The 23,489-nt window shown below is 36.0% G+C and overlaps 1 protein-coding gene across 4 annotated transcripts in view; it reads right to left on the bottom strand.

The window, feature by feature from the left end:
* LOC117310664 (ubiquitin carboxyl-terminal hydrolase 9X-like) overlaps positions 1–23,489 on the bottom strand; it is a 145,557-nt gene that overhangs the window by 48,746 nt on the left and 73,322 nt on the right. For all 4 annotated transcript variants that reach the window (XM_033850373.2, XM_033850374.2, XM_033850371.2 and 1 more), the window contains exons 22-26: positions 13,872–14,002; positions 13,421–13,699; positions 9,869–9,994; positions 7,989–8,114; positions 6,790–6,959 (exon numbers count right to left, since the gene is read on the bottom strand). In XM_033850373.2, the coding sequence (XP_033706264.1) occupies positions 6,790–6,959; positions 7,989–8,114; positions 9,869–9,994; positions 13,421–13,699; positions 13,872–14,002 (832 nt within the window). The remainder of the gene's footprint in view (positions 1–6,789; positions 6,960–7,988; positions 8,115–9,868; positions 9,995–13,420; positions 13,700–13,871; positions 14,003–23,489) is intronic.

The raw sequence follows: 23,489 nt of genomic DNA, 5'->3' as shown, positions 1-23,489 counted from the left end.
AGAGGTAAACCCACACACATATGAGCACCAAATTTACGACAAAGGAGGCAAGAACATACAATGGAGAAAAGACAACCTCTTCAGTAAGTGGTGCTTGGGGGGCTTCCCTGGTGGCGGAGTGCTTAAGAATCTGCCTGCCAATGCAGGGGACACGGGTTCAAGCCCTGGTCCAGGAAGATCCCACATGCCTTGGAGCAACTAAGTCTCTATGCCACATTACTGAGCCTGTGCTCTAGAGCCTGTGAGCCACAACTACTTAAGTCAGTGCACCTAGAGCCCATGCTCTGCAGTAAGAGAAGCCACCACAATGAGAAGTCCGTGCGCTGCAATGAAGAGTAGGCCCCACTCGCCGCAACCAGAGAAAAACCTGTGCACAGCAATGAAGACCCATCGAAGACCCAATGAAGCCAAAACTAAATAATAATAATAATTAAAAAAAACAATCACAGGGCTTCTATAATGCTATTTAAAAAAAAAAAAGAAGTGGTGCTGGGAAAACTTGACAGCTACGTGTAAAAGAATGAAATCAGAACACTAACAAACACCATACACAAAAATAAACTCCAAATGGATTAAAGACTTAAATTTAAAACCAGAGACTATAAAATTCTTAGTGGAAAACATAGGAAAAACACTCTTTGCCATAAACCACAGCAAGATCTTTTTCGACCCACCTCCTACAGTAATGGAAATAAAAATTAAAAAATGGGACCTAATGAAACTTCAAAGCTTTTGCACAGCAAAGGAAACCATAAACAAGACCAAAAGACAACCCTCAGAATGGGAGAAAATATTTGCAAATGAAGCAACTGACAAAGGATTCATCTCCAAAATTTACAAGCAGCTCATGCAGCTCAATAACAGAAAAACAAACAACCCAATCCAAAAATGGGCAGAAGACTTAAATAGACATTTCTCCAAAGAAGATATACAGACTGCCAACAAACACATGAAAGAATGCTCAACATCATTAATCATTAGAGAAATGCAAACCAAAACTACAATGAGATATCATCTCACACCAGTCAGAATGGCCATCATCAAAAAATCTAGAAACAATAAATGCTGGAGACGGTGTGGAGAAAAGGGAACACTCTTGCACTGCTGGTGGGAATGTGAATTGGTTCAGCCACTATGGAGAACAGTATGGAGGTTCCTAAAAAAACTACAAATAGAACTACCATATGACCCAGCAATCCCACTACTGGGCATATACCCTGAGAAAACCAAAATTCAAAAAGAGTCATGTACCAAAATGTTCATTGCAGCTCTATTTACAATAGCCCGGAGATGGAAACAACCTAAGTGCCCATCATCGGATGAATGGATAAAGAAGATGTGGCACATATATACAATGGAATATTACTCAGCCATAAAAAGACGAAATTGAGCTATTTGTAATGAGGTGGACAGACCTAGAGTCTGTCATACAGAGTGAAGTAAGTCAGAAAGAAAAAGACAAATACCGTATGCTAACACATATATATGGAATTTAAGGAAAAAAAATGTCATGAAGAACCTAGGGGTAATACAGGAATAAAGACACAGACCTACTGGAGAACGGACTTGAGGATATGGGGAGGGGGAAGGGTCAGCTATGACAGGGCGAGAGAGAGTCATGGACATATACACACTAACAAACGTAAGGTAGATAGCTAGTGGGAAGCAGCCGCATGGCACATGGATATCGGTTCGGTGCTCTGTGACCGCCTGGAGGGGTAGGATAGGGAGGGTGGGTGGGAGGGAGACGCAAGAGGGAAGAGATATGGGAACATTTGTATAACTGATTCACTTTGTTATAAAGCAGAAACTAACACACCATTGTAAAGCAATTATATGCCAATAAAGATGTTAAAAAAAAAAGAGAGACATGTACCACAATGTTCACTGCAGCACTATTTACAATAGCCAGGACATGGTAGCAACCTAAATACCCATCGACAGATGAATGGATAAAGAAGATGTGGCACATATATACAATGGAATATTACTCGGCCATAAAAAGAAATGAAATTGAGTTATTTGTAGTGAGGTGGATGGACCTAGAATCTGTCACACAGAATGAAGTCAGAAAGAGAAAAACAAATACTGTATGCTAATGCATACATATGGAATGTTAGAAGAAAAAAAAAAAGGTACTGATGAACCTAGCTGCAGGGCAGGAATAAAGAGGTAGACATAGAGAGTGGACCTGAGGACACAGGGTGGGACAGGGAAGCTGGGACGAAGTGAGAGTAGCATCGTCATATATACACTACTGAATCTAAAACAGTTGGCTGGTGGGAAGCAGCAGCGTAGCACACGGAGATCGGATTGGTGCTCTGCAATGACCAAGAGGGGTGCGATAGGGAGGATGGGAGGGAGGCTCAAGTGGGAGGGGATATGGGGACGTATGTATGCATATAGCTGATTCACTTTGTTGTGCAGCAGAAACTAACACAGTATTGTGAAGTAATTATACTCCAATAAAGATCTATTAAAAAAATAAAGTAGATTTGACTATCTAAAGTAGTCAAGAAATAAAAGAAATCCAAATCAGAAAAGAAGAAGTAAAGCTGTCACTGTTTGCAGATGACATGATACTATACATAGAGAATCCTAAAGATGCTACCAGAAAACTACTAGAGCTAATCAATGAATTTGGTAAAGTAGCAGGATACAAAATTAATGCACAGAAATCTCTGGCATTCCTATACACTAATGATGAAAAATCTGAAAGTGAAATCAAGAAAACACTCCCATTTACCATTGCAACAAAAAGAATAAAATATCTAGGAATAAACCTACCTAAGGAGACAAAAGACCTGTATGCAGAAAATTGTAAGACACTGATGAAAGAAATTAAAGATGATACAAATAGATGGAGAGATATACCATGTTCTTGGATTGGAAGAATCAACATTGTGAAAATGACTCTACCACCCAAAGCAATCTACAGATTCAATGCAATCCCTATCAAACTACCACTGGCATTTTTCACACAACTAGAACAAAAAATTTCGCAATTTGTATGGAAACACAAAAGACCCCGAATAGCCAAAGCAATCTTGAGAACGAAAAAAGGAGCTGGAGGAATCAGGCTCCCTGACTTCAGACTATACTACAAAGCTACAGTAATCAAGACAGTATGGTACTGGCACAAAACAGAAATATAGATCAATGGAACACGATAGAAATTCCAGAGATAAACCCACGCATATATGGTCACCTTCTCTTTGATAAAGGAGGCAAAAATATACAGTGGAGAAAAGACAGTCTCTTCAATAAGTGGTGCTGGGAAAACTGGACAGGTACATGTAAAAGTATGAAATTAGAACACTCCTTAACACCATACACAAAAATAAGCTCAAAATGGATTAAAGACCTAAATGTAAGGCCAGACACTATCAAACTCTTAGAGGAAAACATAAGCAGAACACTCTATGACATAAATCACAGCAAGATCCTTTGTGACCCACCTCCGAGAGTAATGGAAATAAAAACAAAACAAATGGGAGTTAATTAAACTTAAAACTTTTGCACAGTAAAGGAAACCATAAACAAAACCAAAGGACAACCCTCAGAATGGGAGAAAATATTTGCAAATGAAGCAACCGACAAAGGATTCATCTCCAAAATTTACAAGCAGCTCATGCAGCTCAATAACAAAAAAAAAAACAATCCAAAAATGGGCAAAAGACCTAAATAGACATTTCTCTAAAGAAGATATACAGATTGCCAATAAACACATGAAAGAATGTTCAGCATCATTAATCATTAGAGAAATGCAGATCAAAACTACAATGAGATATCATCTCACACCAGTCAGAATGGCCATCACCAAGAAATCTAAAAACAATAAATGCTGGAGAGTGTATGGAGAAAGGGAACACTCTTGCACTGCTGGTGGGAATGTAAATTGATACAGCCACTATGGAGAACAGTATGGAGGTTCCTTAGAAAACCACAAATAGAACTACAAATAGAACTATGACCCAGCTATCCCACTACTGGGCATATACCCTGAGAAAACCATAATTCAAAGAGTCATGTACCACAATGTTCATTGCAGCTCTATTTACAACAGCCAGGACATGGAAGCAACCTAAGTGTCCATCAACAGGTAAATGGATAAAGAAGATGTGGTACATATATACAATGGAATATTACTCAGCCATAAAAAGAAACAAAATTGAGTTATCTGTAGTGAGGTGGATGGACATAGAGTCTGTCATACAGAGTGAAGTAAGTCAGAAAGAGGAAAACAAATACCGTATGCTAACACATATATATGGAATCTAAGGGGGAAAAAAAAAAAGGTCAGGAAGAATCTAGGGGCAAGATGGGAATAGACACCGAACTACTAGAGCATGGACTTGAGAATATGGGGAGGGGGAAGGATAAGCTGTGACAAAGTGAGACAGTGGCATGGACATATATATACTACCAAACGTAAAACAGATAGCTAGTGGGAAGCAGCCACATAGCACAGGGAGATCAGCTAGGTGGTTTGTGACCACCTAGAGGGGTGGGATAGGGAGGGTGAGAGAGAGGGAGACACAAGAGGTAAGAGATATGGGAAAATATGTATAACTGATTCACTTTGTTATAAAGCAGAAACTAACACACCATTGTAAAGCAGTTATATTCCAATAAAGATGTTAAAAAATAAATAAATAAAGTAGTCAAAATCACAGAAACATAAAGTAGAAAGGCATTTCCCAAGAGGGAGGGTGCAGGGGGGAGTAGTGGTGGCAAGATAGATTGGAGATTTAGTGTGTAGTGGGAACAGAGTTTCAGTTCTGAAAGATGAAAATGTTAGAGCTCTATTGCAGAACCATGTAAATAACTTTAACATTAACTGTAAACTTTCAAACAGTATGATGTCACATATTTTTACCACAATAAAATAAATTAAAAATTCTCAGTAAAATATTGACAACTAAATACAGAAATATATACAACATGACCAAGTGAGATTTATTCCAAGAATGGAAGAGTGGTTCATTATATAAATCAGTTATGTTAATACAACACATACATATAAAAAAGGGGAAAACCACATGACCATCTCAAATGATTCAGAAAAAACACCCAAATTTCAACTTTTTCATGATAAAAATACTTAATAAGCTAAGAATAAAAAGGAACTTTCTTAGGAGAGTAAAGACATCAATGAAAAACTTGACAGCTCACATCACATTAGATGAAAGAGTGAAAGTTTTCTCTCCGTACCACGAACGAGAAAAGGATGCTTGCTGTCACTATCTCTATTCAACATAACAGAGTAAGTAAGCAAAGGCAAATGACACACATCCAAATTGCAAAGGTAGAAGTAAAACTACCTCTTTTTACAAATGACAGGCTCTGATATTGAGAACACCCTAACAAATCCATTCAGAAGCTTAATCCAGCAAAACTGTAAAATACAAAATCAAACACAAAAATCATGTGTATTTCTAGGTACTAGCAACGAACAACCCAAATAGAAAATTAAGAAAACAATTCCACCTAGAATAGCAGCGGAAAGAATACTTTTAAATAAAACCAAGAAGGTGCAATAGTGTCAAAAGAAATGAAAGAAGACCTAAATATAGAAAGATAACCTGCATCACATACTGAAACTTAACATTGTTAACATGTTAATACCACTCAGAGCAATCTATAGATTTAATGTAATTTCTTTCAAAATTCTTTTTATCACAGAAATGCAGAAACCTATTCTAAAATTCAAAGAAAAATGGACTTACTTAAATGTCTAACTAGAGATTTCTCCACAGAGGATATACCATAAGCACATGAAGAGATGCTTAACATCACTAACCATAAAGAAAAATGAAAATCAAAACTACTGTGAGATCCACCACACACCCATTAGGGTGGCTATTATTAAAATGTCAGAAAATAGCAGGTATGAAAGAGGATGTGGAGAAACTGAAATCTTTGTACACTGCTTGTGGGTGTATAAAATGGTGAAGCCACTGTGTAATTCAGTTTGGTGGACCCTGAGGAAGTTAAACACAGGATTTCTACATGACCTAACAGATCCACTCCAAATTACATGCTAAAAAGACTGAGAATGGGAACTAAAACACGTATCTGTGTTTACAACAATGGTCATAGCAGTACTACTCACAATAGCCCGAAGTAGAAACAATCAAAGTGTCCACCAACAGATGAATGCATAAGCAAAAATATAATACATACATAAAGTGAAATATTATAGAGCATTAAAAATGAAGGAAATCCTTCAACAAGCTACATGTATGAACCTTGAGATTTTGCTAAATGAAACACAAGAAGACTAGCACTGTGTAATTCCACTTATATGAGGTACTGACAATAGGCAAATTCACAGAGACAGGATATATATTAGAGGTAAACAGTGGCACAGAGGTTTGGAAATGGGAGTAAGTTACTACTTAATGTGTTTGGTATGATGAAAAATTTAGGAAATAGTGGTGACGACTGCCCAACAGTGTAAATGTTTTCAATGTCCCTTAACTGTTCACTTAAAAGTCATTAAAATGTCTGATTTTTTGTTACAAATAACTATACACTTTACCACAATTAAAAAACTGTAAAAGAAATTTAAAAATCAACAGGGGCATTTTCCAGAGATGAAAACATATTTAGGTTAAGTGAAAAATATTAAATACATGTTTCCTAAATATCAAAGTGCTAATGTAGACAAGAAAAAGGTTTCCTTATTTGACTTCTGAGATAAACTTTGATCAAAATTAATTCATGTCTGCCTAAAAGAATACGGTCAGACTTCTCACAAAACAACAATAAAAAAAAATCACTTACTTGCTGGGACAGTGCAACAGTAAGTCAATGATAAATGTCTGCCAGTCCTTTTCTTTACTAAGTGCATCCAGGGCTGTTGGAATTAGAGCAAAACATAATGTCATCACTTCCAATGCTTCACAGCAAACCTGTTCATCTTCCATGTCTGGCCCATTGCTTGTATTGGTGGTCTGTAAAATTATGATGAGGAGTAAATTACCAGTGATACAGTTAGGACAAAGTCACAAACCTTCAAGTTAGTATTTAAAACTTATGTATACTCACTAAAGACCATTTGTCTTCAGTCTCTTCACCTGTAGCTTTTGAGACCCTTTGGAATATATCCCAAAGAGGATTAAAGAAGTATGCTCAGTAAAAGCTAAGAATTACTTCCTTGTTCTTCTGGGTGTAAGTGGTGTACTTCTGCATTAATCATGATTCCTTTCTAAAGAATAACTCTGGCACTGTACTTGGTTCTTTGATTAGTTTTCTTGTACAGCGTATCTAAAATGCCATTTTATTAAAAAAGCAACTAGCTTACACAAATGTTGAGGAAGGTTATAGAAGACTTTTCCAACCTAAAATATATTCAAGTTGGTAGCTAATAATTTATAATTATAATTTATCAAAAAAATAAAATCAGTATAATATATGTCTAGAACAGAATAGTCATTCAAATATTCCAAAAAGGAACCTCTACAATTCCATTAACCACTTTCCTCTCTTAAATATACAGAAATGACTATCAAAGACAAGTAAACAGAATAGAAAATCAAAGAGCTAAACAAAGTCTCATTTCTGCAAATAATTTGCTTAATCAAATGAGAAACAGGGATAACACCTAAATGGTAGAAACCGTTGCTGCTTTTGAGTGCTATAAAAGAAGGAAGTAAAGTACTTGGACGTCATAATTCCACAAACTTGAAGAAAGAATAATAATTAAAGAAAACTGGGAAAAGCAAATTCTTTATGGCGTAACTATATTCAACTCAATAAGAGATTAAAAAAGTTTTAGAAAAAAACTGCCTTACAGTGAGATCTTGAAGTAGTTTATTTTCAAAATAAAATTTTATACATTCTCATCCTAACTACAGAAGTTTATCTTAAACCATTAGATACACAGTGATTGGTCTTTAAAGATGGCAGACAAGATGAAAAATTTAGTCATATACATAATTAACATGTACACAAAAGGAATGCACTTCTGTAATAACTCTTACCATCTCATAAATTTTAGTGATTTCTTCATTTGGGCTAAATACTAGATCTAATGTCCCACATCCTGATGCCCAGATGATTTTTTGTATAGCTCTAATTTCACAAATATCAGGCATATATCTTGAAGCCTGAAAGAAAATGAGTAATTAAAGTGCTGACAGAATAAAATAACTATGACAGTCTATGCTATCTTTAAGATGTGAAGAAGACTTGGTCCTGCAGATGCAAACTATTATATATAGGATGGATAAACACCAATCACAGGGAACTATATTCAATATTCTGTGATAAACCATAATGGAAAAGAATGACAAAGAATATACATATATATATATATATATATATATATATATATGTAAAACAATCACTTTGCTGTACAGCAGAAATTAACACATTGTAAACCAACTATACCTCAATAAAATTAAAAAATAAATTAATAAAAGAAAAACAAAGTAGCCTTGGTCCCATGTTTTTTTGGATCTTAACGTCAAGTCATACAACATATACAGACAGGGCTTCCCTGGTGGCACAGTGGTTAAGAATCTGCCTGCTAATGCAGGGGACACGGGTTTGAGCCCTGGTCCAGGAAGATCCCACATGCCGCAGAGCAACTAAGCTCCCGTGCTACAACTACTGAGCCTGTGCTCCAGAGCCTGTGCGCTACACCTATTGAGCCCACATGCCACAACTACTGAAGTCTGCGTGCCTAGAGCCCGTGCTCTACAACAAGAGAAGCCACCACAATGAGAAGCCCAGGCACCGTAATGAAGAGTAACCCTCACTCACCGCAGCTAGAGAAAGCCCGCGTGCAGCAACAAAGACCCAATGCAGCCAAAAAGAAATTAATTAAAATAAATAAACTAAAATATATATATATATATATATATATATATACACACACACACACACACACACACACACACACACACACACAGGTGAAGCAAAATCATGCTTATCAGCTATAGCCACAATGTAGGCTTCAGGTTAAGATCTAATCTGGCTTGAACATATTTCATAAGAATTTTACAAACACAGAAACGAAATTACCCAGCCATTCCACTCCTATGTGTTTACCCAGAAATAAGAAAACATGTGCCAAAGAGGCACTTGTGACTTACTGGTAATTTTCAAAATGGCTCTATTCCAAATAGTAAAAAAACTAGGAATAACACAAGTGTTCATTAACAGAACATGTAGGATGACCATAAAGTGTAATATTGCTCAAAATGGATAAAGTATTGACATATAATACAGCACCGATAAATTTCAAAATCATGCAGACTGAAATAATCCAGACACAAAGGAGTATACAATTTTTTTTTTAACTGGATAGAATTTTTACTGGCATTGCCTTGATTCTATAGATCAATTTGGTAACTTACACTTTTACCATATTGTCTTCTACGTTACAGAAGACTCCATGTATTTGTCTTTAATTTCGTTTATAATATGATTTTATTTATGTAAAATTTAAGAAAATGATTACTACTCTACAGTGACAAAAGCAGCAGTAGATGCCTGCAGTAAGGAAGAGAAAACTTTTGGGGCTGACAGAAATACTCTGTTTCTTGACTGTATCATTAATTTAAACATTATGTCAAAACGCAGTATATGTTTTATTTTGATCTAGTTTATGCAATATATATTACAGCTCAAAAGGCCTGTTTAAAAGTTTTTAAAAAGTACTTTCTGAAGTACTGATGTTAATATGTAATAGTAAATACAATTTTAGCAAATTTTAGTTAAAATAAGAGAATCTAAAGTGATACTCTCAGAATATTCAACCTCAGGTTGTGATATTCATGAGTAAGTAAAGACTGTGTCAAGAGTAATAAAAAATAAGCCAACCAAGGTCCCAGAACTTTCAAAGTATGATACTAACCTCATCAGATATTTGTTGAGCAAGACGTATGGATACATTTCTAAGCATGCACTCAGATGATGGGTTAGGAATGCTCTGAAGGGCATTTTGTAGCACCACTGCTTGATCATGAGTAATGTGGTTAATCTGAAAAAAGTTAACCTTTTTACTTGGGAGTAAAAAACTTGTACATGATTAAATTTCAAAAATTTGTACATAGCAAAAACCCAACCATTTGCTCCTCATCCACCATCACTCTCTTAGGATGTCATCCTTCTACTTATCTACTGTAGAATATATGGTGCTCAGCATAAAAAAGCATTTCAGATTGCCAACCTGTAGACTGCCTCTGTTAGTTGCCTTTTAAAAAGTGACAATACTCCTCTGCAAACTCCAATTTCACATGAATTCAACTGTTTCTACAACTATGTTCACTTTCACTTGCATGACATAATGACACAGCTCTGAACTTTATAGGTCTTTATAGGTCTCTAGCAAAATCCTTTATAGGTCTATAGACTTTATAGGTCTCTAGCAAAAATCCTTTTCCCAGGCTTCCTACTCAGCAAATGACCATGCCTGCTGTGATATGACTAAGAAAACTGAGGGTACCAAATAAACAGACTTTCAACTTCTTATCATCTAATCTCTAAAATTATTTCTCTCACTTCCTTCCCTTTCAGTCTTTAAAATGGTTTTTATATTTTGTTCATAAGTACTTTGTTAACTGTGCTCTAAACACACATCACCAAAAATGTGCTGAAGTCTCCCCCATCCTCTGTATATACCTTTCTTTTACAGTCAAGTTTTGGTAAGAAAATCTTTTCAAAAATAGATGTTTTAAAAAATTCTAAGAGTTTGCAGAGGTGTTCCTACAGTCTCTAGGTGGACAACGAAGACTGACTAGGTACAAGGCTTCCAGCTCTTCTCTCTTAACTTCAAATGGGACAAGTTTAACTTTTTGTTTAATCTTTTGTTATTTATTATTATGTACATATTAATTATTTAAATCCTTCCAAAAGTATTTGAAGGTCTATTTGCCAGGTGCTACTACATGAGATTTCAAATAAAAAGTGAATGTAGTACAGGTGGTATAAGTACAGTTTCAGAATAAGTACAGTAGCATCTTCACAGAGTTAAAACTCTCAGGTCCTTTTTACTATTTGGGTCAAGTTATTTCACCTCTTTAGATCTTAAATTTTCACTTAAAAAATAGGAAGAAATAAAAGTGACTGACCAAATATATTTATATTAATGATTAAATAAGATAAAGTATAATAATTAACATAAAGGAACTCAATATATTTACATGATTACTAATTTCCAATGAACTAGCCTGAACACATAAGAATCATGTATGCTTTTGTTAACATTTTCACCTTAAGCAATATATGGTATATAATAGATGCATGATAGATTATCTGTGCAAAGACTAAAAACATGTTTTCAAACAGTTAATTCACTTTTACTAATTATTTAGGGTTTATTTTTTAAATCAAAAGCTTAGGGCACTTTTACACTGAAATTCTTCTTGTTAAGAACACCACTGATATGTTAATTTCCAATTCAATTCAGTAAACTGGGATGAGGATTAAGTATGGTATACAAGGTAAAAATAACTTTCCTTTCACTTACTGTATTGGCAGAACTAAACATTTTCTATTAAAAAAAAAAACAAGGTCTGGGCTTCCCTGGTGGTGCAGTGGTTGAGAGTCCGCCTGTCGATGCAGGGGACATGGGTTCGTGCCCTGGTCCGGGACGATCCCACATGCCGCGGAGTGGCTGGGCCCGTGAGCCATGGCTGCTGAGCCTGTGCATCCGGAGCCTGTGCTCCGCAACGGGAGAGGCCACAACAGTGAGAAGCCCGTGTACCACCAAAAAAAAAAAAAAAAAAGGTCTAAAACTTCATGGAAAAGGAATTAAGTTAAAGAAGTAATAATAAAAGTATAAATGTGGAAATGATAAAGTTTTACTTAAGAGTATAAATTCTTAAATCCATGAGGAAAAACACCCAGAATTAATTTTCTTTACTAGTTACTGTATTTATCAACTTGTAACCCTATTCTAAATATTATATGTGGTTCTATAATAAATGTATTTTAAATGCTAATTTTTCACTTAACTCCTTACTAGAATGTGGGCAGCTTGCAATTAGACCCTATTATGTATCTTTGTATCCTTATGGCATTTTCTAAATAGTAAGTCTTAGGGAAAAGAACAAGAAGATACGTAAAATTGCTTTGTTACTTCATTAAGCCACTATGGAAACGATCATGATCAGAACCTATCTGTTTTTATGTAAATATGCACATAAACCACAATACAAAGCAATCAAACTTACAGTGAGGACAGAGCACTATAAATTTCTTCTCTAAAAGTGCTTGCATAAATTTTAACTTTTCAAATCAAATTTTCAAAATTATATAAAAACATAGAGACTATAAATAACCTTTAAGTACCCATTATCTAGCTTCAATAATTGTAAACAAAAGGCTAAACTTGTTTCACTGAATCCCCAACTCACTAACTCTGCCTACCTCACCCAGAATTATTCTGGAGAAAATCCCAGACATTCTATTTTATTAGAAATGACTTAGCGTAACTCTTATTTTTTTTAATTTATGCTAATTTTTATTTTTTTATTTATTATTATTCTTTTTGGCAGCCCCAGTGGCTTGAAGAATCTTAGTTCCCTGACCAGGGACTGAACCTGCATCCTGGCAGTGAAAGTGCTGAGTCCTGACCACTGGACCACCAGGGAATTCCTAATGACTCTTCTTTTAAACAATATCCACAATACTACTCTCCCACCTAAGATAATTAATTAACTCTAACATCAAATATCTAGTAATTATTTAAATTGCCTTAAGAACTAACCCATTTCTGATGAAAAAAAAATCTGTATGCCTAAGCTAGTTTATCTTCAGCAATTTAATAAAACCATCACTTGTAATGTAAATAAACTCAATTTCAGTGAGAATTGGAAGCCACATTCAACATTTGCATCAAATCTCAGCATATCTTGAGAGCATCTGGTGAGCATCTGTGCTTTAAGGATGCTACCAGCATAAACAGAGAGTCTTTGTCAGTCGCAGTAGTTACATTGCTCAGCGGGATGAGACGTGGGTGACATGCCAAATACATCTTTTCTTCTATAACCAACTGTCTTTATATAACTTTCAGGTATGAGCCAACAAAAGATTCATGTGAAGTTTTTATGAGACTTAAAACAACTGAAAAGTAAAAAAAAAAAGGGGGGGGGGATACTTAAGGGGAATGAAGTATCCTCTGAGGTTACTGTAATCAGTATATCACATTTACATTTGGGGACTTCCCTGGCAGTGCAGTGGTTAAGACTCTGGTGCTTGCACTGCAGGGCTCCCAGGTTCAAACCCTGGTCAAGGAACTAAGATCCCACATGCAGCACAGCGCAGCCAAAAAAAAAAATTTTTTTTTTTAATATTTCAACACAAATATAACTTAATAGAGTGAATTGAACTTGCATGCTCTCACTGAAGGCTCTAACTTTAAAAATTAAATATTAACCACAAAACATTTTAAAAAATGTATTACCGGTGTTATGGGATCTGCACCACCTACAACTGGTTGACAAGCCTCTGCTACAGCTCGAACATGGCCATAGCCTATAGCAGTTAACAAGAGTTTGGCTATTTTAAGACCACTGAAGTAAGCACCCCTTCGTGTCTCCATATCTGTATTAGGCAGGAAGTTATTTCTTGTTAGCATACTCAGCACAAGGGGTAAGCCACCACTTTTCAAGAAGTGAAGTTGAAAGTCAGAGGAATCATCTGCCAAAAGTGCACCAGCAGGCATTAACAAGGCATAAACTACCTGGAAAAGAGAAGGGTGGGGGGACAGAAACTGTATTAAAGATGTTAAAAATAAATTTATAACTTCTATTTCCCTTATCATTGCTAAGAAATTCTTAACTATTTCAAAAGATTATACACAATCATATCACCACATCATGAAAAATTCTACTTTTGAAAAGGAAAATACCAACCTCTGTTAGGTACAGCACTCGGGAGGCAGAAGGACCAAAGAAAAGTGAATCAAGAGATGGTCCAAGGTTATTTTCTCCAAGTTTTGCCTGGTCCAAACAAACAGCTCTTAATTTTTCTATTGTTGTGCTATCTGCAAAGAAAATAGACAAAGACTAAAGTAAAATATTCAATACGTTGTTAATATTTCACATACATACTGAAGAGTATTAAACATGAAACATCATCTATAAATTCAATTAAGCTGAGCTATAAGTTCACATGTTACAAGACATAACCAGACCTGGACTGGTTAATGATCAACCAGGGCTCTTTAATCGTCAACCCAATATATGAAGGGAACAGTTTCTTATCCAGAGACCTAAAATCAACAGGTTCTCCTTCATCCACTGGAGACAGAAAAAAAAAAAACCACAAACCACAACACTGAAAAGGAATTAGTTCTTGAAACACAAACACAAGCTCCTCCCACCAAGTTCTCAATTATCTGTCTCATATGACATTACACATAAACTATTTGAGCTTTACTGAAAATTTTGAGCTTCAAAAGAAGGTACACTTTAAAAAGAAAATGACAAAAGTAACAATTATTCTTAATGTATACTTAAAATGAGAAAAGCTATTTATTTTGTTTTGTCATATAAAGGTGTGAAGTTTAGAGAAAAAAAACCCACACAGTGAAAGATTACACTAAAAAGATAGTTCCTTCTTAGAAGAAAACTTAGCAGCAAATCTGCATGACCTTAGATAAGGTAATGATCTCTTATATATGATGCCAAAAGAACAAGTGTTAAGAAAAAGAGACAAACTTGACTGTAACAAAGGACATTATTTACAGAGTGAAAAGAGAACACACAGAAGAATACGTTTAAGTTATGTGATTTGATAAAGGACTTGTATCTGAATACACCAGAACATTTACAAAACAATAATACAAATAACCCAAATGAAAAATAAGCAAAGGCCTTGAACAGACATTTCTCCAAAGATAGGCAAATTGGTAGTAAGCACATCATCAGTCATCAAGGAAATGCAACTCAAAATCATGATAAGATACGACTTCACATGTTGGTGAAAACGTGGAGAAAATGGAACCCTTATACCTTACTGTGGGAATAGAAAATGTACCATATATTTTACCATGATAAGAAAACAAAAATAAAAGCAAGGCAAATGACTCAGTGATTTTTTGGAGGCACCCATGGTGAACTGATAGATATTAATGATGCTGCTCAGTATTTGTTCAGGATAAGGCAATGTCAAGTTTTCAGTGATTAAAGAACTGAACAAATCAATAGCAGAATAACTGAGGCAGAAGAACGGATAAGTGAGCTTGAAGACAGAATGGTGGAATTCACTGCTGCAGAACAGAATAAAGAAAAAAGAATGAAAAGAAATGAACACAGCCTAAGAGACCTCTGGGACAACATTAAACACAACAACATTCACATCATAGGATCCCAGAAGGAGAAGAGAGAGAAAGGACCAGAGAAAATAGGTGAAGAGATTATAGTTGAAAACTTCCCTAACACGGGAAAGTAAAGAGCAACCCAAGCCCAGGAAGCGCAGAGAGTCCCATACAGGATAAACCCAAGGAGAAACATGCCAAGACACACAGTAATCAAATTGGTAAAAATTAAAGACAAAGAAAAATTGCTGAAAGCAGCAAGGGAAAAATGACAAATAATATACAAGGGAACTCCCATAAGGTTAACAGCTGATTTCTCAGCAGAAACTCTACAAGCCAGAAGGGAGTGCCATCATATACTTAAAGTGATGCAAGGGAAGAACCTACAACCAAGATGACTCTACCCCAGCAAGGATCTCATTCAGATTTGATGGAGAAATCAAAAGCTTTACAGACAAGCAAAAGCTAAGAGAATTCAGCACCACCGGCTCTACAACAAATGCCAAAGGAACTTCTCTAAGTGGTAAACACAAGAGAAGAAAAGGACCTACAAAAACAAACCCAAAACAATTAAGAAAATGGTAATAGGAACATACATATAGATAATTACCTTAAACGTGAATGGATTAAATACTCCAACCAAAATACACAGGCTTGCTGAATGGATAAAAAACAAGACCCATACATATGCTGTCTACAAAAGACCTGCTTCAGACCTGGGGACACATACAGACTGAAAGTGAGGGGATGGAAAAAGCTATTCCATGCAAATGGAAATCAATATAAACCTGGAGTAGCAATACTCTTATCAGATAAACTAGACTATAAAATAAAGAATGTTATAAGAGACAAGGAAGGACACTACATAATGATCAAGGGATCAATACAAGAAGAAGATATAACAATTATAAATATATATGCACCCAACAGGAGCCCCTCAATACATAAGGCAACTGCTAACAGCTATAAAAGAGGAAATTGACACTAACACAATAATAGTGGGGGACTTTAACACCTCACTTACACCAATGGACTTAAATTTAAGAAATCATATCAAGCATCTTTTCTGATCACAAAGCTATGAGATTAGAAATCAATTACAAGGATAAAAATGTAAAAAACACAAACACATGGAGGCTAAACAATTATGTTACTAAAAAACCAAAGGATCACTGAAGAAATCAAAGAGGAAATTAAAAAATACCTACAGACAATGAAAACACGACGATACAAAACCTATGGGATGTAGCAAAAGCAGTTCTAAGAGGCAAATTTATAGCTATACAAGCCTACCTCAAGAAACAAGAAAAATCTCCAATAAACAATCTAACCTTACACCTAAAGGAACCAGAGAAAGAAGAACAAACGAAGTCCAAAGTTAGCAGAAGGAAAGAAACATAAAGATCAGAGCAGAAATAAATGAAATAGAAACAAAGAAAAGAATAGCAAGGATCAATAAAACTAAAAGCTGCTTGAGAAGATAAATAAAATTGATAAATGATTAACCAGACTCATCAAGAAAAAGAGAAGACTCAAATCCATAAAATTAGAAATGAAAAAGGAGAAGTTACAACAGATGCCATGGAAATACAAAGCATCCTAAGAAACCACTACAAGCAACTCTATGCCAACAAAATGGACAACCTGGAGGAAATGGACAAATTCTTCGAAAGGTATAACCTTCCAAGACTGAACCAGGAAGACACAGAAAATATGAACACACCAATAACAAGTAATGAAATTGAAACTCTGATTAAAAATCTCACAACAAACAAAAGTCCAGGACCAGATGGTTTCACCGGTGAATTCTATCAAACATTTAGAGAACAGCTAACACCCATTCTTCTCAAACTCTTCCAAAAAACTGCAGAGGAAGCAACACTCCCAAACTCATTCTATGAGGCCACTATCACCCTTATACCAAAACCAGACAAAGATACTACAAAAAAAGAAAATTACAGACCAATATCACTGATGAATACAGATGCAAAAACTCTCAGCAAAATACCAGCAAACAGAATCCACCAACACATTAAAAGGATCATATACCATGATCAAGAGGGGTTTAGCCCAGGGATGCAAGGATTCTTCAATTTACACAAATCAATGTGATACACCATATTCACAAACTGAAGAATTAAAACCATATGATCATCTCAACAGATGCAGAAAAGGCTTTTGACAAAATTGAACACCCACTTATGATAAAAACTCTCCAGAAAGTGGGCACAGAGGGAACCTATCTCAACATAATAAAGGCCATATACGACAAACCCACAGCAAACATCATTCCCAATGGTGAAAAACTGAAAGCTTTTCCTCAATGATCAGGAACAAGACAAGGATGTCCACTCTCACCACTATTATTCAACATAGTTTTGGAAGTCCTAGCCACAGCAGTCAGAGAAGATAAAGAAATAAAAAGAATACAAATTGGAAAAGAAGAAGTAAAACTGTCACTGTTTGCAGATGACATAATAGTATACATAGAGAATCCTAAAGATGCTACCAGAAAACTACTAGAGATAATCAATGAATTTGGTAAAGTAGCACGATACAGAATTAATGTACAGGAATCTCTTGCATTCCTATACACTAATGATGAAAAATCTGAAAGAGAAATTAAGGAAACAATCCTATTCAGCACTGCAACAAAAAGAATAAAATACCTAGGAATAAACCTACCTAAGGAGGTAAAAGACCTGTATGCAGAAAACTAAAAGTCACTGATGAAAGAAATCAAAGATAACACAAACAGATGGAGAGATATACCATGTTCTTGGATTGGCAGAATCAATATTGTGAAAATGACTATACTACCCAAAGCAATCTATAGATTCAGTGCAATCCGTATCAAATTACCAATGACATTTTTTACAGAACTAAAACAAAAAAAATCTTAAAATTTGTATGGAGACATAAAAGACTCCGAATAGCCAAAGCAATCTTGAGGGAAAATAAACGGAGCTGGAGGAGTCAGACTCCCTGACTTCAGACTATACTACAAAGCTACAGTCATCAAGACAATATGGTACTGGCACAAAACCAGAAACATAGATCAATGGAACAAGATAGAAAGCCCAGAGATAAACCCACACACCTCTGGTCAACTAATCTATGACAAAGGAGGCAAGGATATACAATGCAGAAAAGACAGCCTCTTCAATAAGTGGTGCTGGGAAAACTGGACAGCTACATGTAAAAGAATGAAATTACAACACTCCCTAACACCATACACAAAAATAAACTCAAAATGGATTCAAGACCTAAATGTAAGACTGGACACTATAAAACTCTTAGAGGAAACTATAGAAAGAACACTCTTCGACATAAATCACAGCAAAATTTTTTTTGATTCACCTCCTAGAGTAATAGAAATAAAACCAAAAATAAACAAATGGAACTTAATGAAATTTAAAAGCTTTTGCACCGCAAAGAAAACCATAAACAAGACCAAAAGACAACCCTCAGAATGGGAGAAAATATTTGCAAATGAATCAATGGACAAAGGATTAATCTCCAAAATATATAAACAGCTCAATATTAAAAAAACAAACAACCCGATGAAAAAATGGGCAGAAGATCTAAATAGACATTTTTCCAAAGATGGCCAAGAAGCACATGAAAAGCTGCTCAACATTACTAATTATTAGAGAAATGCAAATCAAAACTATAGTGAAGTATCACTTCACACCAGTTAGAATGGGCATCATCAGAAAATCTACAAACAAATCCTCAAAAGGGCATGGAGAAAAGGGAACCCTCTTGCACTGTCGGTGGGAATGTAAATTGGTACAGCCACTATAGAAAACAGTATGGAGGTTCCTTAAAAAACTAAAAACAGAGCTACCATATGATCCAGCAATCCCACTACTGGGCATATACCCAGAGAAAACCATAATTCAAAAAGACACATGCACCCCAATGTTCATTGTAGCACTATTTACAATAGCCAGGACATGGAAGCAACCTATATGCCCATCGACAGACGAATGGATAAAGAAAATGAGGTACATATATACAACAGAATATTACTCAGCCATAAAAAGGAACGAGACTGGGTCATTTGTAAAGACGTGGATGGATCCAGAGACTGTCATACAGAGTGAAGTAAGTCAGAAAGAGAAAAACAAATATCATATATTAACACATATATGTGGAGCCTAGAAAAATGGTACAGATGAACTGGTTTGCAGGGCAGAAACAGAGACACAGATGTAGAGAAGTAACGTATGGACACCAAGGGGGAAAAGCGGCAGGGGGTGGTGGTGGTGGTGGTGGTGTGATGAATTGGGAAACTGGGATTGACTGGATACACTGATGTGTATAAAATGGATGACTAATAAGAACCTGCTTCATAAAAAAATAAAATTAAATTTAAAAAAAAGAGGGCTTCCCTGGTGGTGCAGTGGTTGAGAGTCCGCCTGCCGATGCAGGGGACACGGGTTCGTGCCCCGGTCCAGGAAGAACCCACATGCCGCAGAGCGGCTGGGCCCGTGAGCCCTGGTTGCTGAGCCTGCTTGTCCAGAGCCTGTGCTCCGCAACGGGAGAGGCCACAACAGTGAGAGGCCTGCGTCCCGCAAAAAAATAAATAAATAAAAGAAAAGAAAAGAAAAGAAAAGAAAAAGAAAAACAAGGCAAATGACTTTGAGTGATTTTTTTGGGGGAGGTGACAGATATTGATGCTGCTCAGTATCTGTTCAGAATAAGGCAATGTCAAGTTTGCAGTGATTAAAGAACTGGCCTCTAATTAGATAGTCTGCATTAAACAATTACGTATGAAAATATTCTCAAATAAGCTGAGAAAACACTAATTAAATACAAACAGTAAAATCTGATAAAATTATCATGGTAATTGTGTATGTGGAAGAGAAAAAGTCTTAGGAAGAAAGACTCACAAAGCTTGTGAAAATGTAAGATGTTTAAAACCTATGGTCATTCGTTCACTGGATTATTCATCAGCAAGTAGTGTGTGGAAAACATTCAAATCTATCAATATGTTATTAACCAGCAGTGTCAATAGGCAACTTCATTTACTTTCATGGACTTAATATTTAGTTTATAAAGTTTTGTTGGAAACAGAATCAGGGTATTCTGACTTGCCCTACCACATAGCAGTTCAATGTTTTAGCAAAATAGTAATGTTTTGTTGTGATTTTTAAAAGCTCAGGTTTAAGAATAAAAATTTTTTTATACAAGTAGAAATATTCTCAAACACTGGAATGGTTTAGGAGTTTAGATTTTGCTGCAGACTTGATGCTTCTTAATGAATTCAACATACAATCACAAGGGAAAAGTGTTGAAAATACTGCAGTAAAGTTATTAAGATGCCAACTAACACTGTTTGATTCACAAGTGGCCAGCCCTCGACATCTGCAGATCTAGCATCCAAGCGTTCCACCAATGTGAATCAAAAATACTGAAAAATCAAAACAAAACACAACCTAGAAGGTTCCAAAAAGCAAAACCTGAATTGACCATGCACCATATACTACACTGAAACCAATCGAATTAAGCGATGTTTAAGTATACTCTGCTATAGCCTCCCAGCACTTCACAGGCCCTGAATCTATCTCCTGCACTCACTGGGCACTGCTCACATCTTCTTTGTTTGCTTGTGTGTGTACTGTTTCTCTGAAAAAATGGCTCTAAATGTAATTAACTGGTCAAAGCAATCTGTCAGAGGCTAAGGAGTATAAAGTGCCATCTGTAAACAAGAAAATCAAAATCTTTGTTCCTTTGACTTAAAGGCTATAAAGTTAAAAGCAAGTTGAGCATTCACACAATAAAACAAAAAGCTGAAACTTGTGTGTTTGTGCTGCCCCTACAATGGCTAAAATAGTCTTGTTTCATGATTATCTGTTTGCAATGACTGGGAAAACATTAAGCGTGTGGCTAAAGGACATGTTAGAGAACATATCCTATTCATGGTGAAATTATGACCGAAAAAGCATTTAGTCTCCATGAGCAGTGCTGTGAGGGGTTTCAGGAGAACAAGAGGAAAGACTTTAAGGCTAGTAAGGGACAGCAGGATAGCTATATATAAAGCACTACAGCCTCAAGAACTTAGAGATCATGGGATAACCGGCACTGGCTGATGCTGAGGCAGCATCAACATTTCCAAAGGGGCTCAAGAAATTCATGGAAGCAAACGGCTACATCAGAGCAAGTCTTCCATTGTGATGAAAAAAGCTTGCTCTGGAAAAATGTGTCCAATAGTACCCACATCCATAAGAATGCCAAGCTATCTCATCCTTGGGATGGCTCCATGAGTGTTTCATTCTTGAAGTGAAGAAATATGTCGATGAGAAGAATGTGCCATTCAAGGTCCTCCTAACTGGCAATGCTCCCAGTCAATCCTAATCTAATCTCTCCGCTTCATGTGGAAATGATGTTCCTGACTGAACCTCCACTGATCCTGACACTGGTAATTTTTTTTAAATTACTTATTTATTTATGGCTGTGTTGGGTCTTCGTTGCTGAGCGCATGGGCTTTCTCCAGCTACAGCGAGTGGGGGCTACTCTTGGTTGCAGTGCGCAGGCTTCTCATTATGGTGGCTTCTCCTGTTGCAGAGCACAGGCTCCAGGTGCATGGGCTTCAGTAGTTGTGGTGCATGGGCTTAGCTGCTTCTGTGGCATGTGGGACCTTCCTGGACCAGGGCTCGAACCTGTGTCCCCTGCACTGGCAGGTGGATTCTTAACCACTGTGCCACCAGGGAAGTCTCTGACATTAGTATTACTGATCTCCTCCCAAGTGTCAGAGTCTACAATCTGAACCCAGTTCTCCCAACGTAGATGATCTCTTTAACATACTATCAGAGGTTTGAGTTACCCTGGTGTTTCACAGCTTAGCAATAGTGCCACACATCTCAGTGATGTTGTGTGGAACACAACATCAGCACTGTAGGCAACCGAACAGTAATTGTCGTCAACACTGTGATCATCACATAAGGGTTAAAAGAGAAAAAACCCACTATTTTGGTGAATGTCAACACAGTGTGTGTGTGGGGGTGGGGGGGTGAGTTTATATTTTCTCTCATTGATAATTAAATTTTCTGTACGTACTTGTGTTTTAAATATTCTATGTTATTCAATTATTTTTCTTTCAGGTCACTGAAAGAAAGCAATCTGTGTTTAAAGAAACGTTATGCTATTGTACGTACTATGTGGTTAGGCCTACAATCTGTACTGAACAAGCACAGACCTTTCTTGACATTATTCACTAAACAAAACAGTACAACAACTGTTCATATAGCATTTACGCTGTATCAGGTACTATAAGGAAGGTAGAGATGACTTAAATTTACAGCAGATATATTTTCCAAACTCAAACTACAGTTCCCATAGCACTTTCCAAATTGTGATGTAAGTGCAAAGGAAATCTCCGTATTTCAAAACACAGTTAACTGCGAAATTGAAGAGCTTCCTACCTAGCCTAAATTTCAAAGTGATTAAACTTCAATGTAATGACATGATAAAAATCAAACATTAAGAGAAGAATAAAGGAAATTCTATGAATGCCTTTTACAAATTCTCAAGGAACAATGACCAGGAGTACCTGTTTGTGGAAAAACCATGTCAAAGATTAAAATATAAAATTTATATTTTAGAGATAAGCAATAACAAATGAATATCTGCAACTGATTTGATGATATGGAACACCAACTTTGAACCCCAACAGAACAAAATAGTATAATGCCCTAAAAAAATCCTGTGATTCTCATTAGTAGACCCATATCATAAAAACTGCACTATATTTATCATTCTTATAGTTTGAATTTTGCTAATAAACATTTCTGTGGAAATTTGCTTCCCTTTTCATGTAAGTACCTACACAGCGTCCTTGATTTTGCCCCTTATCCCACAAAGCCTAATACATTTGCTATCTAGTCTTTAATAGGAAAAGTTTTCCAATCTCTCTGCTAACGAATGTTACTGGAGTAACTGGTGAATCTTGAATGGGGACAATTAGGTGATGAAAACATTTCAGTGCTTATTTTCTGGTTTACATATTTAATTTGCTATTAATAGTAGAATGTCCTTGGTTTGAAGAATATCACAATACTATTTTGAAGGATGACAGAACATCAAGAGCAATTGCTCTCTTATGGTTTAAAAAAGAAAAAAGTTCTTTGTTTTGTACTTCTTACTTTTCTGTAATTTTGTGATTTTCTCTGTAACAACATATGGTTTTGCAAAACATGGGGTTTAG

The sequence above is a fragment of the Tursiops truncatus genome (genome assembly GCF_011762595.2).
Source record: "Tursiops truncatus isolate mTurTru1 chromosome Y unlocalized genomic scaffold, mTurTru1.mat.Y SUPER_Y_unloc_2, whole genome shotgun sequence".
In the NCBI taxonomy this organism is placed as follows: Eukaryota; Metazoa; Chordata; class Mammalia; order Artiodactyla; family Delphinidae; genus Tursiops; species Tursiops truncatus.
The sequence above is the reverse complement of the archived record's forward strand: the minus strand, read 5'-3'. Positions and strand labels throughout refer to the sequence as shown.